Raw genomic sequence first — 23,311 nt, forward strand, 5'->3', positions numbered from 1 at the left:
CTGAAGACGTATGAAATTTCCAATCATAACCAATTTAACTTATTGGATTTCACACCAAAGCATAAGCAAATAACGACTTACGATCCAAAACGCACCCTCCTTTCCTGAAATCCCAACCGACGATCCGATACCCGTCCTGCTATTACCCAAGAACATGGACCCTTAATCACATCACAAAGCGTCCATAACACATCAACCAACCTACGTACTCCTGTGCTGACATATGTTCGCCAAACCCCGCGACCAATAGACCCTCATCTGGGATTACATCCCATCCTTGAAGGCCGCAAGCCTGCTCACTCCTTTCCCAAACTCAAAAAACTGAAAGGGAAAATCCCCATCAAATATAGCGACATACTGAACCATCAATCAACCATTATGCTCCCAACTACAATTTCCAAGCTGATCAAGAAGGTCGTTCCATACTTGAGTCCCGTGACTCAAATGCATGGCCTCGAGCCAAATCCCTCGAGACCTCGAAACCAACAAGCTCATGCAGGTCTACACCAATCAATCCAAACCGATATCGCCACTGGGGCCGAACAATTACCAGACCCAACCTCATGCCCGAGCAACCATAACCATAGATCGACAGATACAGAGATACTTCCACGACTCATGGTATCCAACCATGCTATTTTCCCCGACAAACCTTTTAAATTCCTAAAACCTACCTTGATTTGAGTATGGATCCTATGTTTCCAGTAGTACGGGCCCAATACTACCTTCCACACCTATCCATACTTTCCTCAATGATCATCTCGGGTCCTCCAAGACCTACTCATAATACTTCCCAACACCCGCTCAAATGCGAAACAACCGCACTAAAACACTTCCTAGGCTCTCCAAGGATTACCTCACCTCCCCTGCGATCAAGTGCTAAAGAACTCCCATCAATGTCACCCAACCACTTCATGAATACAATAACATGCAAACAAACGTAAATAATTATTCTACTAATGGACCCAACCCTACAACTGTTAGACTCAAACAAAAGTTGTGCAATATGGCCAAATCCTTCACTCTGAGATTATTTAACCTTCATAGCGTGTAACTCAGTGTATTCATTTGATGGTCAGCTCACATCAATGTGAGTTCCACAAAGCACAAAGCAAGCAGCATTCGAGCAGTGGAGTTGACTGGTACTAAGACACAATAAAATCAGACAGATCCTCATACTAAATGTTGGGTCAAAATTATGGTTTATACTTTGCTTTTCTAGGAAAATGTATTTTTATGTCTTGGACCGTAAACAGCTCGGTGTTTACGGCTATATATGTGTTTACGGTTGTGTGTACAGCCGTACACGGTTTTACGGCCGTAAACCCGTGTACGGCCAACTGTCTCATATATATATATATATATATATATATATATATATATATATATATATATATATATATATATATATATATATATATATATATATAGTGAGGAATGCATGTGAGGAGAAAAAGGCTAGAGAAGGAGAGCATATTCTAGAGGGAGAAAACTAGAGAGAAGAATAGTGTGTGTGAGAGAATCTAATGTGTATAGAGCATCACTCATATCTTTGAATACATCATAGATTCAAGTTATTCTTCTTCTCCTTCTTCTCTATTTTGATCTGGCATCATCCGTTTGATTGGGATTCCGCACCATCAAACGGATATGATTGATACACAAGCAGATTTGGGACTTACAAGTGGTATCAAAGCTTGGATTGTATCAATTAATTTTTGCAGATCTGGAGCGTATTTGATCTTATTTTTTGAAAGATTTTTGCGTTTTTGGGTAGATATCTGAAAATTAAGGGGGGGTTCTTCTTTGCATTTTTCCTAAAAACGAGTTTTTGATCGAGTTTTAGAGCAAAAAGGGGCAGAAATTGCTGTTTTTTTTTCGTATCTGAAGCTGGTTCACGGCCTGGAAGCAGTGTTTACGGCCTTTGAAGGGTGTACGGTCGTAGACTCGCGTTTACGGCTAGGAGTTCACGGTCGGTGGTTTGCGGTCCTCGTTCTCGGCTCAGCAGGTGTGCGGTCCTATTATTAAAAATATTGGGGTGGAGGGGGATCGAACCCGGGTCCCCTGATTGATCAAACACGCGCCTTACCAGCTCAACTACATTGCAAGACGTTTAACACTTCCCTCCTTTTAGTCATATAGTCTTCGCAGCAAGCAAAAAATAATCAAAAAGAAATCGAGTGTTGCAAGAATCGAACCCGGATCCTTGTGTAATCATCCAACGCGTCTTACCAGTTAGACTAGCAAGTGCTTTGTTCCAATCCTTCCGAATTTAATTCAAAAGGAGTCGTTTCTGGTTCCTATTTTCGCAAACTTAACACTTTTTGCCCAAAATTCAATTTTTTTTTTAATTTTCAAAATCCATTTTCATAAAAACTATATTTTAGGTTTTTTTTTATTTTTGACTTTTGACCTTAAATTTTGACTTTGATCTTCAAGTTTGACCTTTGACTTTAAACTTTGACTTTCTCGTTTAACCTTTAAATTTTCAATTTTAGCTTTGACTTTTAAGTTTGACTTTTTAAGCTTGAGTTTTAAGGTTGACTTTTGAGTTTTTAGTCAAAGGGCTAAAAATGAGTTCCTCAAACATCCCGGTCACTAAAGTTTCATGTACTCCATCTTGTGAAGCTACGATTAAATTTCTTCGCGAACAAATTGCTTTGCTAAAAAGGGAAAATGAGGACCTAAAATACGAAGGATATCAACTTAGGAAAGGACAGAAACCTCTGAAAGCACAATTAGAAGCAAAAACCAAAGATTTTAGAAAACTTCAGGAAGAATACAGCAATAAATTTGCAAACTATAGATTTGTGACAGAACAACTTGCTGAGTTAACTGCTGAACTTGACACATTGAAAAATAAGCTTGAAAATGCAGATTTTTAATTTCAGAAAATTTGATGTGTCGAGTGAAGTAGGCGTCAATGATGGAAAATAGTTTGAGGTTTAAAAATAACCAGCAAAAGGGTTTAGGGTATGATAAAGTGCCTCATCCTTTTAATCACACCTATCAGTATAACCCTTTGACAAAAGAGGAAATGGACAGAGAGGCACATCTCAAATATGGCAAACCTGCTGTATTTGTGTCGGGATGTGGTCCTCAGGTTGCAAGTACTAATGTTTATACTTCTTATACATATCAACCACTAAGTCATTGCAAGCAAGCAGCTGAAGAGAGTGTGTCTAATAATAAAATTGTATCAAAGTCTGATGACTTAAATTTTTTCGATATATTTGATGATATCTTTGATAATTCTGCCGTGGTTGTGCCAGAAAGTGTTGAGCTGAACAATTCTAATGCTTCTACTTCTTGTGCAGGTAGAGTAACGGAAGATGAGAACAAGGAGAAAACTATTGAACAAACCAATGTCTCCTTGAACTCTTAATCTGTTGCTTCGAACTCAGTTGCTTCTGATCAACCTGCTATTAAGAAATACAGGCCACCAAAACAAGTGAAACAGAGTGCTTGCTGTAATTGTGCTTATGGGAACAATAAGAGACAAGGCATGGACACACCACCAGGGGCAGGAAGAAACAACTTCCCAGTGAAGAAAAAGACATGTTTTCATTGTGGAACACCTGGACACATTGCCAGAAATTGTCCAAATCATGCATACATTCCCTACTACGCACAAGGCTGGCAGAACGCGCAGAAGGCCAAGAATCAAAATCCCAAGGACAAGAAGGGAATGTCGGCCAAGAAGTCCAATCCAAGAGATGCTCCTGTGAAACCAAGATCAGTTAACTCAAATTCATCTCGAAGATCGGCTTCAAGTTCAAAATCAAGTGCCGAGGCACCCATCCGCTCAAAAAAGAAATGGGTTAAACCCAACTACAGATGGGTACCAAAGGTTCAATCTCCCAAATATTCTAATGATTCTAATATTTCTACATATTCTGTTTGTGATAAACAGGACATGTCATGGGAGAGAGTACCTTGCAAAGATGATAAAGGTCAACCCAGTTTCAAAATGGACTGGGTTCCAAAGACCAACTAATCCCGCTATGTGTTGGAGCAGCTATGGAGGCATATCACCAGACTTCGGTTTATTGGTAGTGGTTGTTCCAGGCACATGATTGGAGACATCTCTCAACTGTACAACACTTAGAAATTTGTTTGAGAGTATGTGTCCTTTGCGGGAAGGCAATAAAGGAAAGGATCACTCATGGGGTTTGTGCTTAACGATGTGAAGAATTTTCGGATCTGTTCTGAGATTATGCGTGTTGTTCTCAGACCTTCTTGATGCAAATTCAATCGGTGACTTACGGTTTGAGTTTTCTTCTCGATACTCCTGAGTTTATCTTACATTGATTCATTTCAAAGACAAATTTTCTTTAATTTCCTTATATGTCTTTCTTTAGTAGGTATTGTTTGGGAAGTGATATGAAGTATAGCGCTAAAGGGCAATTTATGATGTGTGTAATGCAATAAATCCGAATTGTCTAGACTCTGTATTCAATGTGCTGGTAGGAACAAAGGATTCAAAAGGACTAGACATTGATTGACTATGAAAGGACTAGACAATATAGACTTAGATAGTTTCATTTGGACTGACCATACGACGCTCGGGTAGATTGAGCAGTGAGATAAACACGGGAACCCATGAGATACACTAAATTAATACGCATCTAGAACTGTGGCTTAACTCTTCCTTGATGTACGGAGTTATGTCCTTAATTCTGGTTCTAATAGGGCGACTGGGGGGTTCTGATAAAGTAGGTATGTAGGAAATTATTTTCATGCTTTCTATCTGTCAGTCATATGTTGCTTCCTCTGCATGATTGGAAAAGATCCGACCTGGAATGCAACATATGCAACTCCATTTCTATGCATCTTCTTTATCTATGCAATTCTTTCTATCTGTTAGTCATATGATGTCTCCTTTGCGTGATTGAAATGATCCGACCTGGAACACAACATATGCAACATTCTACCTCTCAATCCCTCTATCCTAGTTAGACATATGTTGTCCCCTCTGCGTGATTGAAATAGATCCGACCTGGGACACAACATATGCACTTATTTCTAAATCTGACTTCCTCCTTAATAATTGTTTACTCACCTAAAGTAAGGAGTTCTTTGGAAGTTCTTTATTACCGGGGTATATCGGGAAGTGGGAAACATGTTCTAGTACATCTAAAATTGAACCATTTAATAGGTTGTCTATAGATCTTGCTGCTTAATTTAAGTGGACAACAATATCCTTGGTCTTAGTCAGCTAAATGTCCATTTAGGAATATATATCACAATGACTTGTCAGTTATAATCTGTCCAAATTGTCAACATCCTTTGTGTCTAAGTGGACCACAATACCGGTGATTGCCCAGATCTAGACATGCAGGCGTGTGCTGATAAACGATATTGGATTGCTTGACAACTTTGATCCCAAATATTTTAGTTTTTGTTAAATTTGTTCATAGTTTTCCTCTATGCACAAATTTAGGGGGAGAATTAAAAAAAAATCAAAAATCAAACAAAAATCAAAAAAAAAATCCAAAAAAATAGTGTTATTTCTGTTTTATTTCTTTTTCAGAAAATATGAAAAATCCAAAAATATTGTACGCTAAGTTTTATTTTAGTTTTGTTTCCATTTTTAGCTTTGTTTGTCTTGAAAAGTGAATTCAGATGTAGATGAGACTCGTGGAGACTGTATCAAGAATTTCTGAGCCAAGACTTCATCCGTGAGTGTCGAAGAAGTTTCATTCAAAGGAGCAAGAAATTAAGATTATTCTTTCAACTTTCAATCCTTCAACCCTAGAAGCAAGGTCAAGTTGTACTTGAAGATTATGTGACAGATTGCATTAAAGCCTCCTCAATCAATTTGCTGCTATTCTTGTACCTGCTGAAGTGATCCAGAAGAGTAGATTTCTCTATTGTTCTCTCTGAATATTCTCAAGCTGAAAGCGCTATCTTTCAAGAATCTTTTCAAGAAGCCTCCTCACCTAACGTACGTTCAATACCAAATTCTGAAGAAAAGCCCAACTGCTCAAGATGAAGTCATTCATTGAAAGATTCATCAAGTTCATCTTCAAGCTGTAAAAAGAAATTGAAGATAAACGCTGAAGTCAAGCTCCATACGGAAGATTGACAAAGAAAGGCCAGCTACCTTTTTAGGGGGAGTTTGTTGGGTCAATTAGAAAAGAAAGCTATAAACCAAGGGGGAGATTGTTGGGTCAAAATTATGGTTTATACTTTGCTTTTCTAGGAAAATGTATTTTTATGTCTAGGACCGTAAATAGCTCGGTGTTTACGGCTATATATGTGTTTACGGTTGTGTGTACGGCCGTAAACCCGTGTACGACCAACTGTCTCATATATATATATATATATATATATATATATATATATATATATATATATATATATATATATATATATATATATATATATAGTGAGGAGTGCATGTGAGGAGAAAAAGGCTAGAGAAGGAGAGCATATTCTAGAGAGAGAAAACTAGAGAGTAGAATAGTGTGTGTGAGAGAATCTAATGTGTATGGAGCATCACTCATATCTTTGAATACATCATAGATTCAAGTTATTCTTCTTCTCCTTCTTCTCTATTTTGATCCGGCATCATCCGTTTGATTGGGATTCCGCACCATCAAACGGATCTGATTGATACACAAGCAGACTCCTCACCCAACGTACGTTCAATACCAAATTCTGAAGAAAAGCCAAACTGCTCGAGATGAAGTCATTCATTGAAAGATTCATCAAGTTCATCTTGAAGCTGTAAAGAAATTGAAGATAAACGCTGAAGTCAAGCTCCAAACTGAAGATTGACAAAGAAAGGACAGATACCTTTTTAGGGGGAGTTTGTTGGGTCAATTAGAAAAGAAAGCTATAAACCAATGGGGAGATTGTTGGGTCAAAATTATGGTTTATACTTTGCTTTTCTAGGAAAATGTATTTTTATGTCTAGGACCGTAAACAGCTCGGTGTTTACGGCTATATATGTGTTTACGGTTGTGTGTACGGCCGTACACGGGTTTACGACCGTAAACCTATGTACGGCCAACTGTCTTTTATATATATATATATATATATATATATATATATATATATATATATATATATATATATATATATATATATAGTGAGGAGTGCATGTGAGGAGAAAAAGGCTAGAGAAGCAGAGCATATTCTAGAGAGAGAGAACTAGAGAGAAGAATAGTGTGTGTGAGAGAATCTAATGTGTATGGAGCATCACTCATATCTTTGAATACATCATAGATTCAAGTTATTCCTCTTCTCCTTCTTCTCTATTTTGATCCGGCATCATCCGTTTCATTGGGATTCCGGACCATCAAACGGATCTGATTGATACACAAGCAGACTCCTCACCCAACGTACGTTCAATACCAAATTCTGAAGAAAAGCCCAACTGATCAAGATGAAGTCATTCATTGAAAGCTTCATCAAGTTCATCTTGAAGCTGTAAAGAAATTGAAGATAAACGCTGAAGTCAAGCTCCAAACTGAAGATTGACAAAGAAAGGACAGCTACCTTTTTAGGGGGAGTTTGTTGGGTCAATTAGAAAAGAAAGCTATAAACCAATGGGGAGATTGTTGGGTAAAAATTATGGTTTATACTTTGCTTTTCTAGAAAAATGTATTTTTATGTTTAGGACCATAAACAGCTCGGTGTTTACGTCTATATATGTGTTTACGGTTGTGTGTACGGCCGTACACGGGTTTACGACCGTAAACCTGTGTACGGCCAACTGTCTTTTATATATATATATATATATATATATATATATATATATATATATATATATATATATATATATATGTATGTATATATATATATATATATATATATATATATATATATATATATATAGTGAGGAGTGCATGTGAGGAGAAAAAGGCTAGAGAAGGAGAGCATATTCTAGAGAGAGAAAACTAGAGAGAAGAATAGTGTGTGTGAGAGAATCTAATGTGTATGGAGCATCACTCATATCTTTGAATACATCATAGATTCAAGTTATTCCTCTTCTCCTTCTTCTCTATTTTGATCCGGCATCATCCGTTTCATTGGGATTCCGGACCATCAAACGGATCTGATTGATACACAAGCAGACTCCTCACCCAACGTACGTTCAATACCAAATTCTGAAGAAAAGCCCAACTGCTCAAGATAAAGTCATTCATTGAAAGATTCATCAAGTTCATCTTGAAGCTGTAAAGAAATTGAAGATAAACGCTGAAGTCAAGCTCCAAACTGAAGATTGACAAAGAAAGGACAGCTACCTTTTTAGGGGGAGTTTATTGGGTCAATTAGAAAAGAAAGCTATAAACCAATGTTGAGATTGTTGGGTCAAAATTATGGTTTATACTTTGCTTTTCTAGGAAAATGTATTTTTATGTCTAGGACCGTAAACAGCTCGGTGTTTACGGCTATATATGTGTTTACGGTTGTGTGTACGGCCGTACACGGGTTTACGACCGTAAACCTGTGTACGGCCAACTGTCTCATATATATAAATATATATATATATATATATATAAATATATATATATATATATATATATATATATATATATATATATATATATAAATATATATATATATATATATATATATATATATATATATATATAGTGAGGAGTGCATGTGAGGAGAAAAAGGCTAGAGAAGGAGAGCATATTCTAGAGAGAGAAAACTAGAGAGAAGAATAGTGTGTGTGAGAGAATCTAATGTGTATGGAGCATCACTCATATCTTTGATTACATCATAGATTCAAGTTATTCTTCTTCTCCTTCTTCTCTATTTTGATCTGGCATTATCCATTTGATTGATATTCCGCACCATCAAACGGATCTGATTGATACACAAGCAGATTTGGGACTTACACTAAATTCTTGATCTCCATCTCCCAGCATCTCGGATGCACCTTCAACCTGCCCGCACTCTCTCCAGAGTGACTAATCATTTCTCACGCTGACCTGCTATACCGCACCCACTCATGAAACTTCCACCAACCCTGCAGTACTCGTGGATGCTAGTCATACATAACACTGGATCCTATAGACAATTGAATACTTGATCCTACCCTAAGCCCTTCATCAAACAAGAACAGGAAATAAGGCCAAACCAAACATTCTCAGGCTATAGAATCTTAGTTATTTACAACTATGATGCATACACTAAGCAACTACAGTAATGATGTCAAATTTATAAAAGGAAGATCCTAGGCTATCAGGTGTCATACAATCAGAAACCTCTATCATTCAATTCCTAAAGATCCCTAGCCTATCACTAGCATGTTGCTCTAACATATCATAATATCAAATAACAGTGTGGTAACTTGGGGTCAACATATTGGCTCCAATTGATCGTACACATCACATCCTCTTTGATTATTTAATAAAAAACAATTTGAAAATCATTTTTAAAACCTTTTTCCTTATTTTGAGACTGGATTCACACGAGTGTTCCTCCAATTCACTCAAACCAAGGCTCTGATACCAACTTGTAACATCCCAAAATTTAACAAACTTAAAACTTTCAAAACAACCCTTCTGTCTAATAGAAGTTTTACAAAACCATTGTTTCAAAACATTATTTAAAATCAGAGTCTCCCAAGATCCAATCAGTTATATAACCAAGGATGTGTACGGTCACGCCTTCACCTTGCCACAGTCCACTGAAGTGCCTAAAAGCATAAACCAAGATTGTAAGCACAAAGCTTAGTGAGTTCCCCCAAATTACTACCACACCAATAGAGATTATATACAAACTAGCTTGCTCAAACACTCATGCCTGGCCCAATCAGCCTCGGGCTTGAATACCAGGGATGTCTACGATGAGCCAACTCATCTTGAGGATGGAATACCTTTACATCAGAAGCAGTTTGGTCCAAACAACCATCGGGTTGGAATACCAAACATGTAAGGTCCAATCAACCATCGGGTTGGAATAACCCAGGCCCAATCAACCATCGGGTTGGAATGCCAATATACAACGGGTCCAGTTATCCTCGGGATGGAATACCCTTGGGTCTAATCAACCATCGGGTTGGAATGCCCCCGGTCTATTGGCTCACTCACATAGCAGTAAAACCTCAACCACCAACTAACATATAACCAGGCAACAGACAATCAAACAGATCCTACAGATCACTAAACATAACATCGTCCTATATACCAAGATACAGATCTAACAGATCACTACAACATACCAACATGCGATAAATCAGGATAACAATCCAATGGGCCAGCCTTATTGCCTTCGACCCAAAACTATAGTGAGGAAAACTCACCTCTCGATCTGATCCATAGCTGATGAGGTCCCGACTCTGAATCTCAGCTCCAACCAACACCTATCCATCCAAGTGACCAATATCCATCAAAATCCAAAAATACCAAAATACCAAAAATACCCTTGAGGTCAAACTTGGTCAAAGTCCATAAGTCAACTGAGTCAGCCCAACCGAACCAACTCGACCGAGTCAACCCAGACTGCGTACGCAGGGCGTACACGAGACCTAGTAGGTTGACCACCATCGGGGTGGTTGACGTCGTCTGTAGGGTGTACTCTGAGTATGCAGGGTGTATCCTTGCAAGCCCAAAATCCATTTTAATAGCTTAATGGATTAAGCTCTTATGCCTAAACTTCAGATCCATGGCCAAAATACTCTTAGGAGTCACAAATTCTCTAATTTTGTGATCTAACATGTCTAACAAGTGCTTAATACAAGGTCTTATTCCATTAAGACATTCTACAAGATGCGTGAAGAAAAACCAACCACTTGGAACCATTTTTATGATTTAAGACCCCTCCTAGGGTCTTAAAGGACAACTCAAAGGTCAAGAACATGCCATATTCAAGATCTAACATCTTGGGACCCAAAAAGCTCCATAAAACAACCAAAACTAGATCTATGAGATAGATGGATCAAGTTGCAATCTTTTTACTTTTTAAAGGTTGCAAATAAAGAATAAGCCCCAGATCCAAAGTGCTTCACTCTTCCAATATGAGTTTGGCTTCCTTCCTTCTTCTTCTAAGCTCACAAACACACACTTTTAGACTAGAAATGGCTTCTCAAGGTGAACTAGGGTTACAACCACGAATGAGAGGGATGGAGGTAGCTAAAGTGGTAGAAATGAGGCCATAAGAGTGCTTAAATACCAACCAAACCCTAAAAGTTAGGGTTTCCTCAGTAAGCAAGTACACCCAGCGTATACTAATGTACACTCAGCGTACACCACGTACGCATGGCGTACTCCAAAGGCCCAATATTACAACAATGCCAATAGGGCTCCTTTTGCATACTTTTTTGAACTTAGGGACCAAAACCCAATACACATCAATATAAGAAGCAATAATGGAAGTACTTCAAAACCAGATGTTACAACGAACCTGCTGAATCAGCTCCATGGTCTTAGTACCAACTCAGTACTCCTCATAACCCGCTGACTGACCTCGCCCCAACAAATCGGGGTCCTGCATTTCCTTCCATAGAGCATCTTAAAAGGAGGTCATTCAATGATGGCGTGATAAATGTTGTTATACGAATATTCTACTAACGGAAGATATGTATCCTAACTCCCACCAAAGTCCAAAACATATACCCGTAGCATATCCTCTAGGGTCTGAATAGTCCGCTCGCTCTGACCATCAGTTTGCGGATGGAATGTTGTGCAGAAAGGGAGACGAGTACCAAACTCGTCATGGAAGCTCTTCTAAAACTTGGAAGTAAACCAAACAGCTCTATCAAAAACCACCGAAGCTGGCATCCCATAACATGCCACAACCTCCTTGACATAAATCTCCAATTTCTCTGTAGAAATACTCTCCTAAATCGGAATGAAATGCATGCTCTTGGTCAAACGATCCATGATGACCAAAATCGAATCTACTATGTGCGCAGTTCGGGGTAACTTTGTGATGAAATCCATGGTAAGATCCTCCCATTTCCATACGGGAATCTCCAACGGCTGCATCTTGCCGTGAAATCGCTGATGCTCGGCCTTGACTTTCCTGCAAGTCAAGCACTGCTCCACATACCAAGCCACATCTCTCTTCATGCAGGGCCACCAAATAATAAGGACGAAGATCCCTAAACATCTTTGTCGCCCTGGGATAAATGGGGAACCTAGACTTGTGTGCATCCTCCATCAGAACCTGACGCATACCGCCCCAATATGGAACCCAAACCCGTCGATGCAGAGTCAACAACCCACGACAATCATAATCGAAGGAAGCCACCTGACCCACAACACACTCACTCTTCTGGTGCTCTTCCTTCATAGCCTCGACCTGAGCTTCACGAATCCGCTGCAACAGCGGAGTAATCACGATCATCCTCAAACATATATCTCTGATTGGAGCCACAACCACATTGCGGCTGAGAGCATCGACCACCACATTGGCCTTTCCCTGGGTGATAAAGGAACTCACAATCATAATCCTTCACCACATATAACCACCGGCACTGCCTCAAATTTAGATTCGGCTGATCCATCAGATACCTCAGGCTATTGTAATCTGTGTAAATGGTACAACGGACCCCATAGAGTTAATGCCGCCAAACCTTAAGGGCGAAAACCACATCCCCCAGCTCCAAGTCATGCGCCGGATAATTCGCCTCATGAGGCTTCAGCTTCCTTGAAGCGTAACGATCACGCGACCCCTCTGCATCAATACCGCTCCCAAACCCGTGATCGATGCATCACAATAAACCATAAAATCCTCCATACCCTCCGGCAGAGTCAGAATCGGTGCCTCGCATTACCGCTGTCTCAAGGTATCAAACGATGCCTGCTACTCAGGCCCCCAACAAAATTTAACAGTCTTATTTGTCAAACGGGTCAAAGGAACAACTATCTTGGAGAAATCTTGTATAAATCTCCGATACTAACCACCAAGATCAAGGAAACTCCAAATCTCGGATGGAGACCTCGGAACCTCCTATAGCATCACGGCCTCGACCTTGGCCGGATCGACCAGAATACCCGTCTGGTTGACAAGGTCCCCAGAAAATGCACCTCGCGCAACTAGAACTCATACTTGGAGAACTTCGTAAAAATATCTCCCTCCTCAACGTCTCCATCACTTCCCTCTGTTGGGTATTTAGTGTTGCGTCTTTATGGGCTTTATGTTTAAGTTTATTTTGTGTATCCGAGTTGGGCCTGACCACTCGTGAGTTATTAATTAGGGTTTTACTATTTAAGATGCATGCATGCATCGTGTATTTGTTAATTGTGTCATTGTAAACCCTACACACGTCTACCGTAGCAGTTCTTTATCGAGCTCTTCTGAGGCTGTGACTTTTAATCATTCAACACATTCTTGATTCATATTATGTGTTTAATTGTTTTTAACTGTTTAAATCTATTCGATCTTTAGTTTTCAACTCAACAAGTGGTATCAGAGTGGGTCTTTGAAGATCTATTGATTTTTGAAGTATCGGTTCTTGGTTTGATGATTTTTTCACAAGTTATTGAAGATTATTGGTGTTTTGGCATCTTGGAATCAAAACTCTGTTCAAGCTACTGTTCATGAAATTTTATGTTATTCCTCTACTGTTCATCGTGGTATATTTTTTTCTCTCTGTTCTTTGGATCTGATTAATTTGTCTTGAGATCAATAGATCCCGTTTGAGGCCATATAATCGAATCTTATTTCGTTTTATCACTATTGATTCCGATCCAATTTTGTTTATATATACTTGGGCCAGTTACTGTTTTCGTGCACTGTTCACTGGTGGTTAAGCCCATATATCCCATTCTTGAATCTGCTTACTGCTTTCGTCTAATATTGATTTTGTGATTTTCGTTCCTGTAAATCCTTTTTTCTTCTGTTGAGTCGATTCTCATAATCAAGCCTTTATTAAGATCGATTTTGAATTTATCTGGTTTTGTGTTCGATCTATGTCGGTATATTCATTCATCGAATATCAATTTGGCTTCCAGATTATATCGCTTTGTGTGTAAGAGCATCTGTTATAGTCAAGAATTATTGAAGGGTTTCGCTATCTGGGTGAAAACTCAGTTGGAATGGTTGTCAGTTGAACTGGATTGTATTTCGATTTGGAGGGTCAAACCATAGAAAGTCGAAATTGGGATTGCGATCTTAATCATATTCGTGACCGGAAGTGTAATGCGATCGAATGAAATCGAAATTGGATCTTATCGGAATAATTTGAGCACATAACTCGCTTTTACTGGTCAACCTTGGAAGTCAAAATCAATATGAATGATCTTACCTCCGAATGGTCTAGTAATCGGGATTGGGATTCTAGGTTTCCCTCATATCCTAGCGAAAGTCTAAATTAAGACCGGTTTCAGACTCGACTAGGCTCACATTCAGGAGCTTGTAATGCTCGCATTCAGGGTCATACTGATTCGCATCAGCATTAAATTGGGTCGAAGGGATTACCTGTGAACATTCAGATTTGGAATCGGAATTTGGGCTCGCACTCATTTTCTCCCACGATCGTTTGGAGCTTTGGATTTGTGGTTGACATTGATTTGCAGCGAACCTGTTGACTTTGATTCGTATCTTACGTTGATATGGATTCGGAGTTCCAGTCGGCTTGGAAACAAGACTGGACTCGGGTTCGTAATGGTGAACTGGCTTGCAATCGACTACGAATGGCTCGGATTCGCATCTTTGTGCTCGGAACGACGGTTAACTTGAGGGTTGGTAATTTCCTGGATTCGGATTTCAATCGCGAGTTGCTGTCCGTTCCTATTTAATCAAATGAGGAAGATGACTCAAGTTACATTTTTGGTCCCTGCAACTTCAGCGATTTGATGGTTTTGGTCCCGATATTTTTCGTGACTTGGCTGTTTTGGTCCATTTCCAGAAATTGTTACAATTAAAGGGGCAACTGATGCAGTATTACCTTTTCAGTCCCAAAATTTCAGCATTGTGACAGTTTTAGCCCATTTTTCGAAAAGTTTGCAAATTTAAGGGCTGGTGAACAGTTTTGGATTCTTTAATGCACATATTTTTTTCATGAACAGAAAAATAAGGATTCCAACAAGTCTTGGCGGTTCGGAAAGTCGTTTTTCGCGATAACGTTAAATTTTTTCGACTATTTCGGATTTTAAACTTCATTGTTTATATCATTTTGTCGCGGGGTAGCACAGTAATTATTTATCCATTCAAGATCATTCTCATGACCATTTTAAGATTTTATAATCACGTTTTTTGTTATAAATCGGGGGAGAATTTGGGTTCTTATAGAGAAGTAGCCTTTACAGTAGCAGTTCTTCATCGAGCTCTTCTAAGGCCTTGATATATCTCCGACTTCTAGTATTTTCTCGATCAAGTGGCGTTACGAATATTAAAATTTTGGTTGTTACATGATACTTTTTAGTGGCTTATATCATTAGCTTATCTGAAGATCATTGTGACTTGGAGGGGGAGTTCTTCAAAGACAAGAAGTGATTGTGTTTCTTAATTCTGAAATGGGTTTTTATGGCGGGTTTGGCTTTCTTGAAGATCTTTGGGATTACATTAGAAAATGAAGTTTAAACACATTACTTCAGTTTTTGTTTTATGTATATCCTAGAACCCATTTTTGAAGACTACTGAAGAATCAAGATTTGTGGATGCTTCAAATATTCCTCGTTGCGAGATCTTTTCTTATTTGCTAGATGCTTGTTTTGGAAGTTGAAGCCTTGTCATCCATTCCATAATTTGAGGGGGATATTGTAGGGTTCAAAGTACTTCATGGATTATGGCAATGGGCCCCCTTGATGAAGTGTAGGTTAAAAGCCCAAGACTTGTCTTTTCCCTATAAATAGTCATGTATTATTCATAATTAGGGTTAAGAGTGAGGCAAAATGTAGCCACCAAACATTATGAGGTTTCTTATGTAGATTTAGATTCTTTAGTCTATTCTGAAAGTGTAATTTATTCCTCATGTTTTGAATAAATCAAGTGATCATTCGACATATCTTCTTTATTATGTTTGTTCTTATTTTCCGCATCTTGTTCATCAAATCACAATTAGGTCTCGATTAAAGGTGGAATGATGATAAGTCTTCGACAAGGGTTATAAGTCGGGCATTACCGTAATCGAATGTCTCGATTATATATGTATTAAGTATCATTGTTATTGTAATTTGAAAGTAATTCATATATGGAATTTACTATAATAAGTAAACAATTACAAAACAAATAGCAACACCCAATGAAATAAAATGCATGCCCATTTCATTGATAATATAGCATTAGTACATAACTTTGTGAAAATTGACCTTTAAGAAGGTCAACAATACATCAAGAGACAAGAAATTTTTTGGCAGCATAACGAGCCCTTGAATAGTGTAATCACTTATTCGTAGGGACGAACCTACATACAGGAAAGAGTAACACCAATGCTTACTCGTAAACCTCATCTATAACAAAATGTGAGTTGTATAAGCCCTACTCGCAGCGTGTGGTCTCCTGTAGGCCATGGGATGAAGTCATGGAGGACTGTATCTCCGCTATCCAGCGCTCAGCCACGATCACCCTTTCTTCGAGGGTCGAGTGTCTCTCCTGGTACTCTCTCGTTTCCGCTCGGGTGGTGGTGAGATCCTCTTGGAGGTGGTCGATGACACTACATGTCCGGGGGTAGTTCCTCTCCAGTCGTCGAGCTCGTGCATCAATGACCTCAACGGCAGCCCCTACCTCCAAGATCCGACTTGATGATGCCCTGGTCTGATCCCCGAGATGCGCATCCACTAAACCATGACGGGGAGGGCCCTGTCTGCCGGACCTCCATGACTAAGGTTATAGAAACCTCGCTCCATTCCGTATGGGGAACGCAAGTGTTGCTATCTGCTCCACCTGTCCAGGTCCTCCGCCCAACGGGGCGTGGGCCCCTGGTAGCCCTAACGATGTGCGGGAACCCGAGCGACAAAGGGAGGATTAATGACCTCGGATTCTGCGTCTGAGTCCTCCTTTATCTCCTCCTCGTCTTTTTCCTCCTCTGGATCCTCTTCGGGATCTTCCTCCATTATCTCCTCAGGATCCTCTTCGGGATCCTCCTCGACCCAACCGCCATTTCCCTGGTTAGGGAAATAGGGTTCTCCCGGCATATGGAATCCTTCTATGATGTCTGTGCAAGAATAGAGGTAAGAGAAATACATAAAGGGTATAAGTGTATGACTCTGTAGTATTCTAAAATACTCCTATAGTATTTTAAACTTTATTTTTGATTCTAGAGTTTCTTGGTATATAAGGTTGGTAAGTTTTAGATTCGTTGTTCACCACGACCATTCCCAAACACATGTTAGTCATATCTCGCATAAATATAGTTGATCAGGATATATTTATCCCAGATATAATCACATAACTATCTAGGCTTAATCCTAGTGTTTAACTCATCATAATACTTTTATATGGTTCTTGTTATGACACAGTCCTAGTATGTATGTATATACCTATACTTTTATAGGGCTAATGGCATAAAAACCCTCAAATTTGCACAAAATTGACGGATTTGCCAAAAGTTCAAATTTAGGTCCGTTTTTGCCTTAAACTTGCATTTAATGTGTCGTTTTTGCCAAGTATCCGGTTTCCCTTTAATCAACCGGTTGCCACTTGGTTAGGTGGAAGGCTCATTAACGTCGTTTGGCAAAAAAAACTCCAATTCCGTTACATACGTTAAATTGTCGCATCTCATCTCCCTCTATAACCCAATCACTCTTCACCTTTTCCCATTTCATCGACTGTATACGCAGAGAAAAAAAAGGGTTTTCTTGGAGACGATTAGGGTAAAAGTTTCTTCGAAAGGTAAGGTTTTTACAGGTTGACTGAAATTACGTTTACATTCAACATTTCTTGAAATGTGTTCCTAAAGTTAGTGTGTTGATGCTGGAGGGTGTAATGGCTTCATCAGACGAAGGGTACGCTGACCCCTTTGATGGCATACATGAGCCATTTGCTGGCTTGAGTGAAATGGATTTTGAACTCCACGGCATTTACATGGACCACGAACCAGAGGAAGAATTTTTGTCCTCACTCGATAAATGTAAGGATATATTCCTAAATGTTCTATTAAGTGATGAAAACCTACGAAATTCTAGTATGGCAGATGAAATCAGAGCCCAAGTGTACCATGCTATTGATTGGCAGAGTGATGAAGATGAACATGAGGTATTGAAAAACAACTATAGAATTCATGACCCAACCATCCAGTGGGACAAGACGGTACCAAAGCTTGGTGACATCTTTGAATCCCCTGCCCAACTGAAGTTTTGTGTCACCAATTATGCAGTGTCACATGGCTATAGAATATACTTTGAAAAATGTGATAGTAAAAGAATTGTAGCTAGATGTGACAATAGGAAGGAAGAGAATAAATGCCCTTTCAGAATTTATGATGCATGGATGTACAAAGAAAGATCTTTTCAGATCAAAGCTATGAATGGTGACCATAAATTTTCTAGGCAGTTTATGTTTGGGTCCATTGTGTCCCCTGAATGGATTGGAAGACATTATGTGACTGAAATTGCAAATAAGCGGAAGATGAAACTTCAGAAAATGATTGATGACATCAGACAAAGGTATAGGTGTGTGGTATCTATAGGACAAGTTAGAAGGGCAAGGAAATGGGCCAAAAATTTAATAGAAGGTAAACTCGCTGAGCATTATGCAAGGATATGGGATTATGCCCATGAATTGTTAAGGTCAAACCCGGGGTCCATATGTCAAGTTGGTGTAACAACCAATCCGGATGGAAAGAATTATTTTCACAGGTTTTACATTTGTTTCAAAGCACTAAGTGATAGCTGGAAAAGAGGGTGTAGGAGAGTAATTAGGCTTGATGTGTGCTTTCTAAAGGGGCAGGTGAAGGGTGAACTGCTAACAGTCATTGGTAGAGATGCCAACAACCAGGTTTATCCAATTGCTTGGGTTGTTGTTGATGTGGAAAATAAGTCCAACTGGACTTGGTTCCTTGAGCTACTCAGTGGTGATCTAGACCTTATTGATGGAAGGGGCTTGGTAGTTATATCAGATCAACATGAAGTAAGTTTCTTTATAACATATTAATCCTTTTCAAATTACTTATAAATACTTACATGTATGTTGGTTTTTGTATAGGGTTTGTTGCAATCTGTTAAAGATATATTGCCAAATGTGGAGCACAAGCAATGTGCCTGACACATATATGCAAATTTTAGAAAACCTTACACTGGGGTGGAGTTGAAGAAGCTGTTTTGGGTTGCAGCTATGAGCTGTGTGGAAGGTGATTTCAAGAGACATATGGACACAATTAAAAAGCTCAATCCTTGTGCATATGAGCATCTGATGTCCAAAGAACCCCAAACATGGTGTAGAGCTTACATGAGTACAGGGTATGTATGTGAGGCGGTGGAGAATGGTATATCAGAGTGCTTCAACTCCATCATTGTGGATGCTAGGAAAAAACCATTGATCACAATGCTTGAAGAAATAAGGATATACATCATGAATAGGTTTGCTCACATGATTGAGGAAAGCACTAAATGGAATACCCGTATATGTCCAGCAATGTTAAAGAAGATGAAGCTTTTTGGGAAGAACATGAGGTAACACTTTAACATGTAACTTTTGTTTTAATTTCATTAGGTAAAACTTTAACATGTAACTTTTGTTTTAATTTCATTAGGTAAAACTTTAACATGTAACTTGTGGATGTAGGTTTTGGTTAATAATTCATAGTCAACAACATGTGTTTGAAGCAAGGAGAGGATGTGATAGCTACATGGTGGATTTAGATGGAAGTCATTGTACCTGCAGGTTATGGGATCTGGCTGGGATATCATGTGTTCATGTCATTGCAACCATCAACTATATCCAGCAAACACTTGATGAGTACATTGATCACATGTTTTCCAAGGAACAATTCCTTAAGTGTTACTCTGCTAACATTAGTCCAGTGAATGGTTCAAATCTATGGCCTCAAACTGAATTCATAAAGCCCTTGCCACCAGTGTCAATGAGAATGCCTGGTAGGCCAAAGGTCAATAGAAGGAGACATGTAACTGAAAATGATGGAAGAGTACATACCCCAAGAACTGTAAGTTGTGGTAAGTGCTTTGAGTATGGCCATAACCAGAGGGGATGCAAGAATGCAACCAGGGAACCTGTCCCTATGCCACCAAAGAAGAAAGGAAGGCCAAGGAAGGAACAATGTGAACCTAGTCAAGCATCATGTGATAGGTCTGAGAGGCAGGAACATGTCCCTATGCCACCAAAGAAGAAAGGAAGGCCAAGGAAAAAGGTCCAATATGACACAAATCAAGCATCAGGTTCTAAATCTGTTAGAAGCAAAAAGAAGTTGGGGATAAAAAGAGGTGGTGGCATTGTGGAAGATAGAGTTCTACTTGATGAGCATGATGGTTTAGATGGTCATGTTAAAGGTAGGGGATGTGAGGAACAAATGAAAGATTTGTTTGACAAAGAAGATATTGATGATGACAGTTTGGTTGATATGATGTGCACTTTTGAAGCTTCTCTTAGCCAACCAAAGTATAATTATAAGAAAGGTGATTGATTCCAAGATGCAATGGATGCTATTATTCAAAGTATTCATCATGCTAATGATGAAAAAGGTGTTAAGGATGTTGAACCAGACCTGACAAAAACACTTGATGAGGTTGAAGATACAATGGATGCTATTCTTAAAGGTACTGGTGAAAAAAGTCAATCTGAGAATGAGGGTAATCCTGAACCTGAATTCACTGAAGGAAATGCAAGTGATGTTCTCCCAGAGATGGTGATGCTAGATCTAGAAAGTGTAGCAGACCTACTTGGGGCAGGATATAGCATGGCTGAAATAGAGAGCATGAGAGGGGTTCAAGTTGAATTGGATGATATGCCACCAGTTGAGATGGTTAGTTTGACTTCATCATTTTATAATTCCTAACATTAGTAACAAACATGTTTATATCTTTTATTAATAAGTATTTTTCAAATTTTTATTAACAGGATGTGAATGAAGTTGAGCATATTCCATATGGTTATGGTGTGATGGAAGGAAATAAGGGTGAGGGTGATGCTGATGATGTTGGTGAAGTAGCAGGTGATGGTGAGGGTGATGGTGATGGTGCTGGTGAGGGTGATGGTGCTGGTGCTGGTGAGGGTGATGGAGAGGGCGATGGTGTTGGTGAGGATGATGGAGAGGGTGATGGTGATATTGAGGATGAAGGTGGTGGTGTTGGTGCTGGTGAGGATGATGCAGCAGATATGGAGGGAAATGATGCTGATGATGAAGGGCATGTACCACCTAGAAGGACAAGAAATCCCTCAGAAAGGATCATCCTGCAAAAGCTGAAGAAACCTTGTTTTGACAAAGATGGAAGGGGTTCCACATCTAGCTATCATTGGGCAGTTGTATAGGTAGCCATTTTTGGTTATTTTTTTATATACACCCACTACTTGCAGCATACATCCATTTGTTTAGTGTTACATTATGGCTTGCCTTTTTTGGATATTTTTTAGGCTTTTGGGTACATGTTTTGGTATACAAAATGGATGGCTGCTACATGCTAGTAAAACTTATGTAATGGATGCTCTATATTAAGGTTTATAATGGATGCCCCCTATTATGGTAACCATGATGTTTTTATTTTATTTTCTAGCAAATGTTAAGCATTAACAATGTACTTTCATTAGTTCAATTCCTTTTATGCAAGTTAGTGCAATTCCATTCATGCAAAGTTTACTTTCATTGTGAATGTAACCAATGTACTTTCATTGTGCTTCCATTCATTAGCCCTTCCTTTTATGCAATGTACTTTCATTATACTTCCATTCATGCAACATATACATGAGATAGTAATTAACTACCATTAATAACATTACCATTAATACCCTTAATACATTACAAACATGTAACATTCAGCCGTTCAAAAAAAAACATTACAAAGATGTAACAATTCTTCATTACCCTTAATATATTACTAATACAGGAAAAACCAACAAAACTACATCTTAATAACCACTATTGCTAGCATCAATGATATAACCACTAACAACCCTATGATCACTTCTAACAATGGCTTGATCTCCTCTGTATGACACATCTCCATATTTTGACCTAGTTCTTCATCCACCCATTTGAAAAAACCACAGTTGTCTCCTTCCACCTACAACAAAAAAAAATTAGGGTTCTATTACATACGTTCCTCTTTGCGAAGTTAGAGCAGCCCTAAAATTTTAGGGAGAAATTAGTACAAAAATAAATAGAATTTTACCTGAAAATTAGGGCAGCCCCAAAATTTTCGTCCTGGGTTATCAGGTGTTCGTGAGACTGATACACCACAAACATCACCACATTCACATCTTATTACCTTCTTGTTCCTCATTCTTGTACCACCATTGAAGCTTGATCTTGAAGACGAAGTTGTCATTTTTCCGTTGTAGCTCTGTGACTAACTGTGGGGGTCGAAGGGATCAATTGCACACGAGGATGTCTGTGAATGAGTTTTTAAATGATAAATGTCACATATCTTCCACCTAAGCAAGTGGTAACCGGTTGATTAAAGGGAAACCGGCTACTTGGCAAAAACAACACATTAAATGCAATTTTAAGGCAAAACGGACCTAAATTTGAACTTTTGACAAATCCGTCAATTTTGTGCAAATTTGAGGGTTTTTATGCCATTAGCCCACTTTTATATAATTACCCTTATATTTTAAAAGTATATTTTTAGTCAGAGTATTTTAGCCCCATTGTATTTATAGTTGTATATCTTACATGGTTTGATATACTTAGTTCACTACAAACAATACTCTGATACCAATCAGTCACACCCCCAAACCAGAACGGCGGAAACGTTTGGGGTGAATGACTTCATGTATAGTATCATAACATAATGAATAATAGTGATCCAAGCCATACAACCATAATATTGATAATTAAGAAGTTTACATTGTATCCAAAACATTGTTTACTTGATACCAAATACATATGACAACAGTAAATAACGTGATGTTGCGACGTCCCATCCTCAAAACTCTTTTGATTACCTGTCTATTGATTTCATAAGAATACAAGTGATTTTAAAAAGTGTCAACAATTAAGTTGGTGAGTTCATAAGAGTTTGTATGAGAAAAATCGGTAACTTTTACTTGTAAAATGATAGAGTGTGCTTTAAGAAAATCCAATATTTTCTTTAAAAATGAGTTGTAAGTCTTAAACCCAAAGACCAAAAATGTAAGTAATGTTGTACTGGAAAATCATATTATGTAGTTTTATAATTATACAAAACTAATTGAATGTATATTAGCCCCTTAAACCAAATGTATTGTCAATACCCATATGAGTTATTATAACCGTGCTAGTGACTAGTGGCCTGCTACAACGTTCTTCAGG

The 23,311-nt window shown here is 38.6% G+C and overlaps 2 protein-coding genes across 2 annotated transcripts; one reads left to right on the forward strand and one right to left on the reverse strand.

The window, feature by feature from the left end:
• The first annotated feature begins 17,835 nt into the window (after positions 1-17,835).
• LOC145129451 (uncharacterized) lies at positions 17,836-19,113 on the forward strand. The gene is made up of 2 exons (XM_079064170.1): positions 17,836-18,978; positions 19,054-19,113. The coding sequence occupies exons 1-2, from the start codon at positions 17,836-17,838 to the stop codon at positions 19,111-19,113; spliced, it is 1,203 nt and encodes a 400-aa protein (XP_078920296.1).
• A 2,807-nt stretch (positions 19,114-21,920) lies between these two features.
• LOC145129455 (uncharacterized) lies at positions 21,921-22,346 on the reverse strand. Its single transcript, XM_079064180.1, has 2 exons — positions 22,191-22,346; positions 21,921-22,082 (listed from the first exon to the last, which is right to left on the reverse strand). Exons 1-2 carry the CDS (start codon positions 22,344-22,346, stop codon positions 21,921-21,923), a joined length of 318 nt encoding a protein of 105 aa, XP_078920306.1.
• Positions 22,347-23,311: the final 965 nt, after the last annotated feature.

The sequence above is a fragment of the Lactuca virosa genome, chromosome 1 (genome assembly GCF_052849685.1).
Source record: "Lactuca virosa cultivar CGN04683 chromosome 1, Lactuca_virosa_CGN04683_v6, whole genome shotgun sequence".
Taxonomy (NCBI): Eukaryota; Viridiplantae; Streptophyta; class Magnoliopsida; order Asterales; family Asteraceae; genus Lactuca; species Lactuca virosa.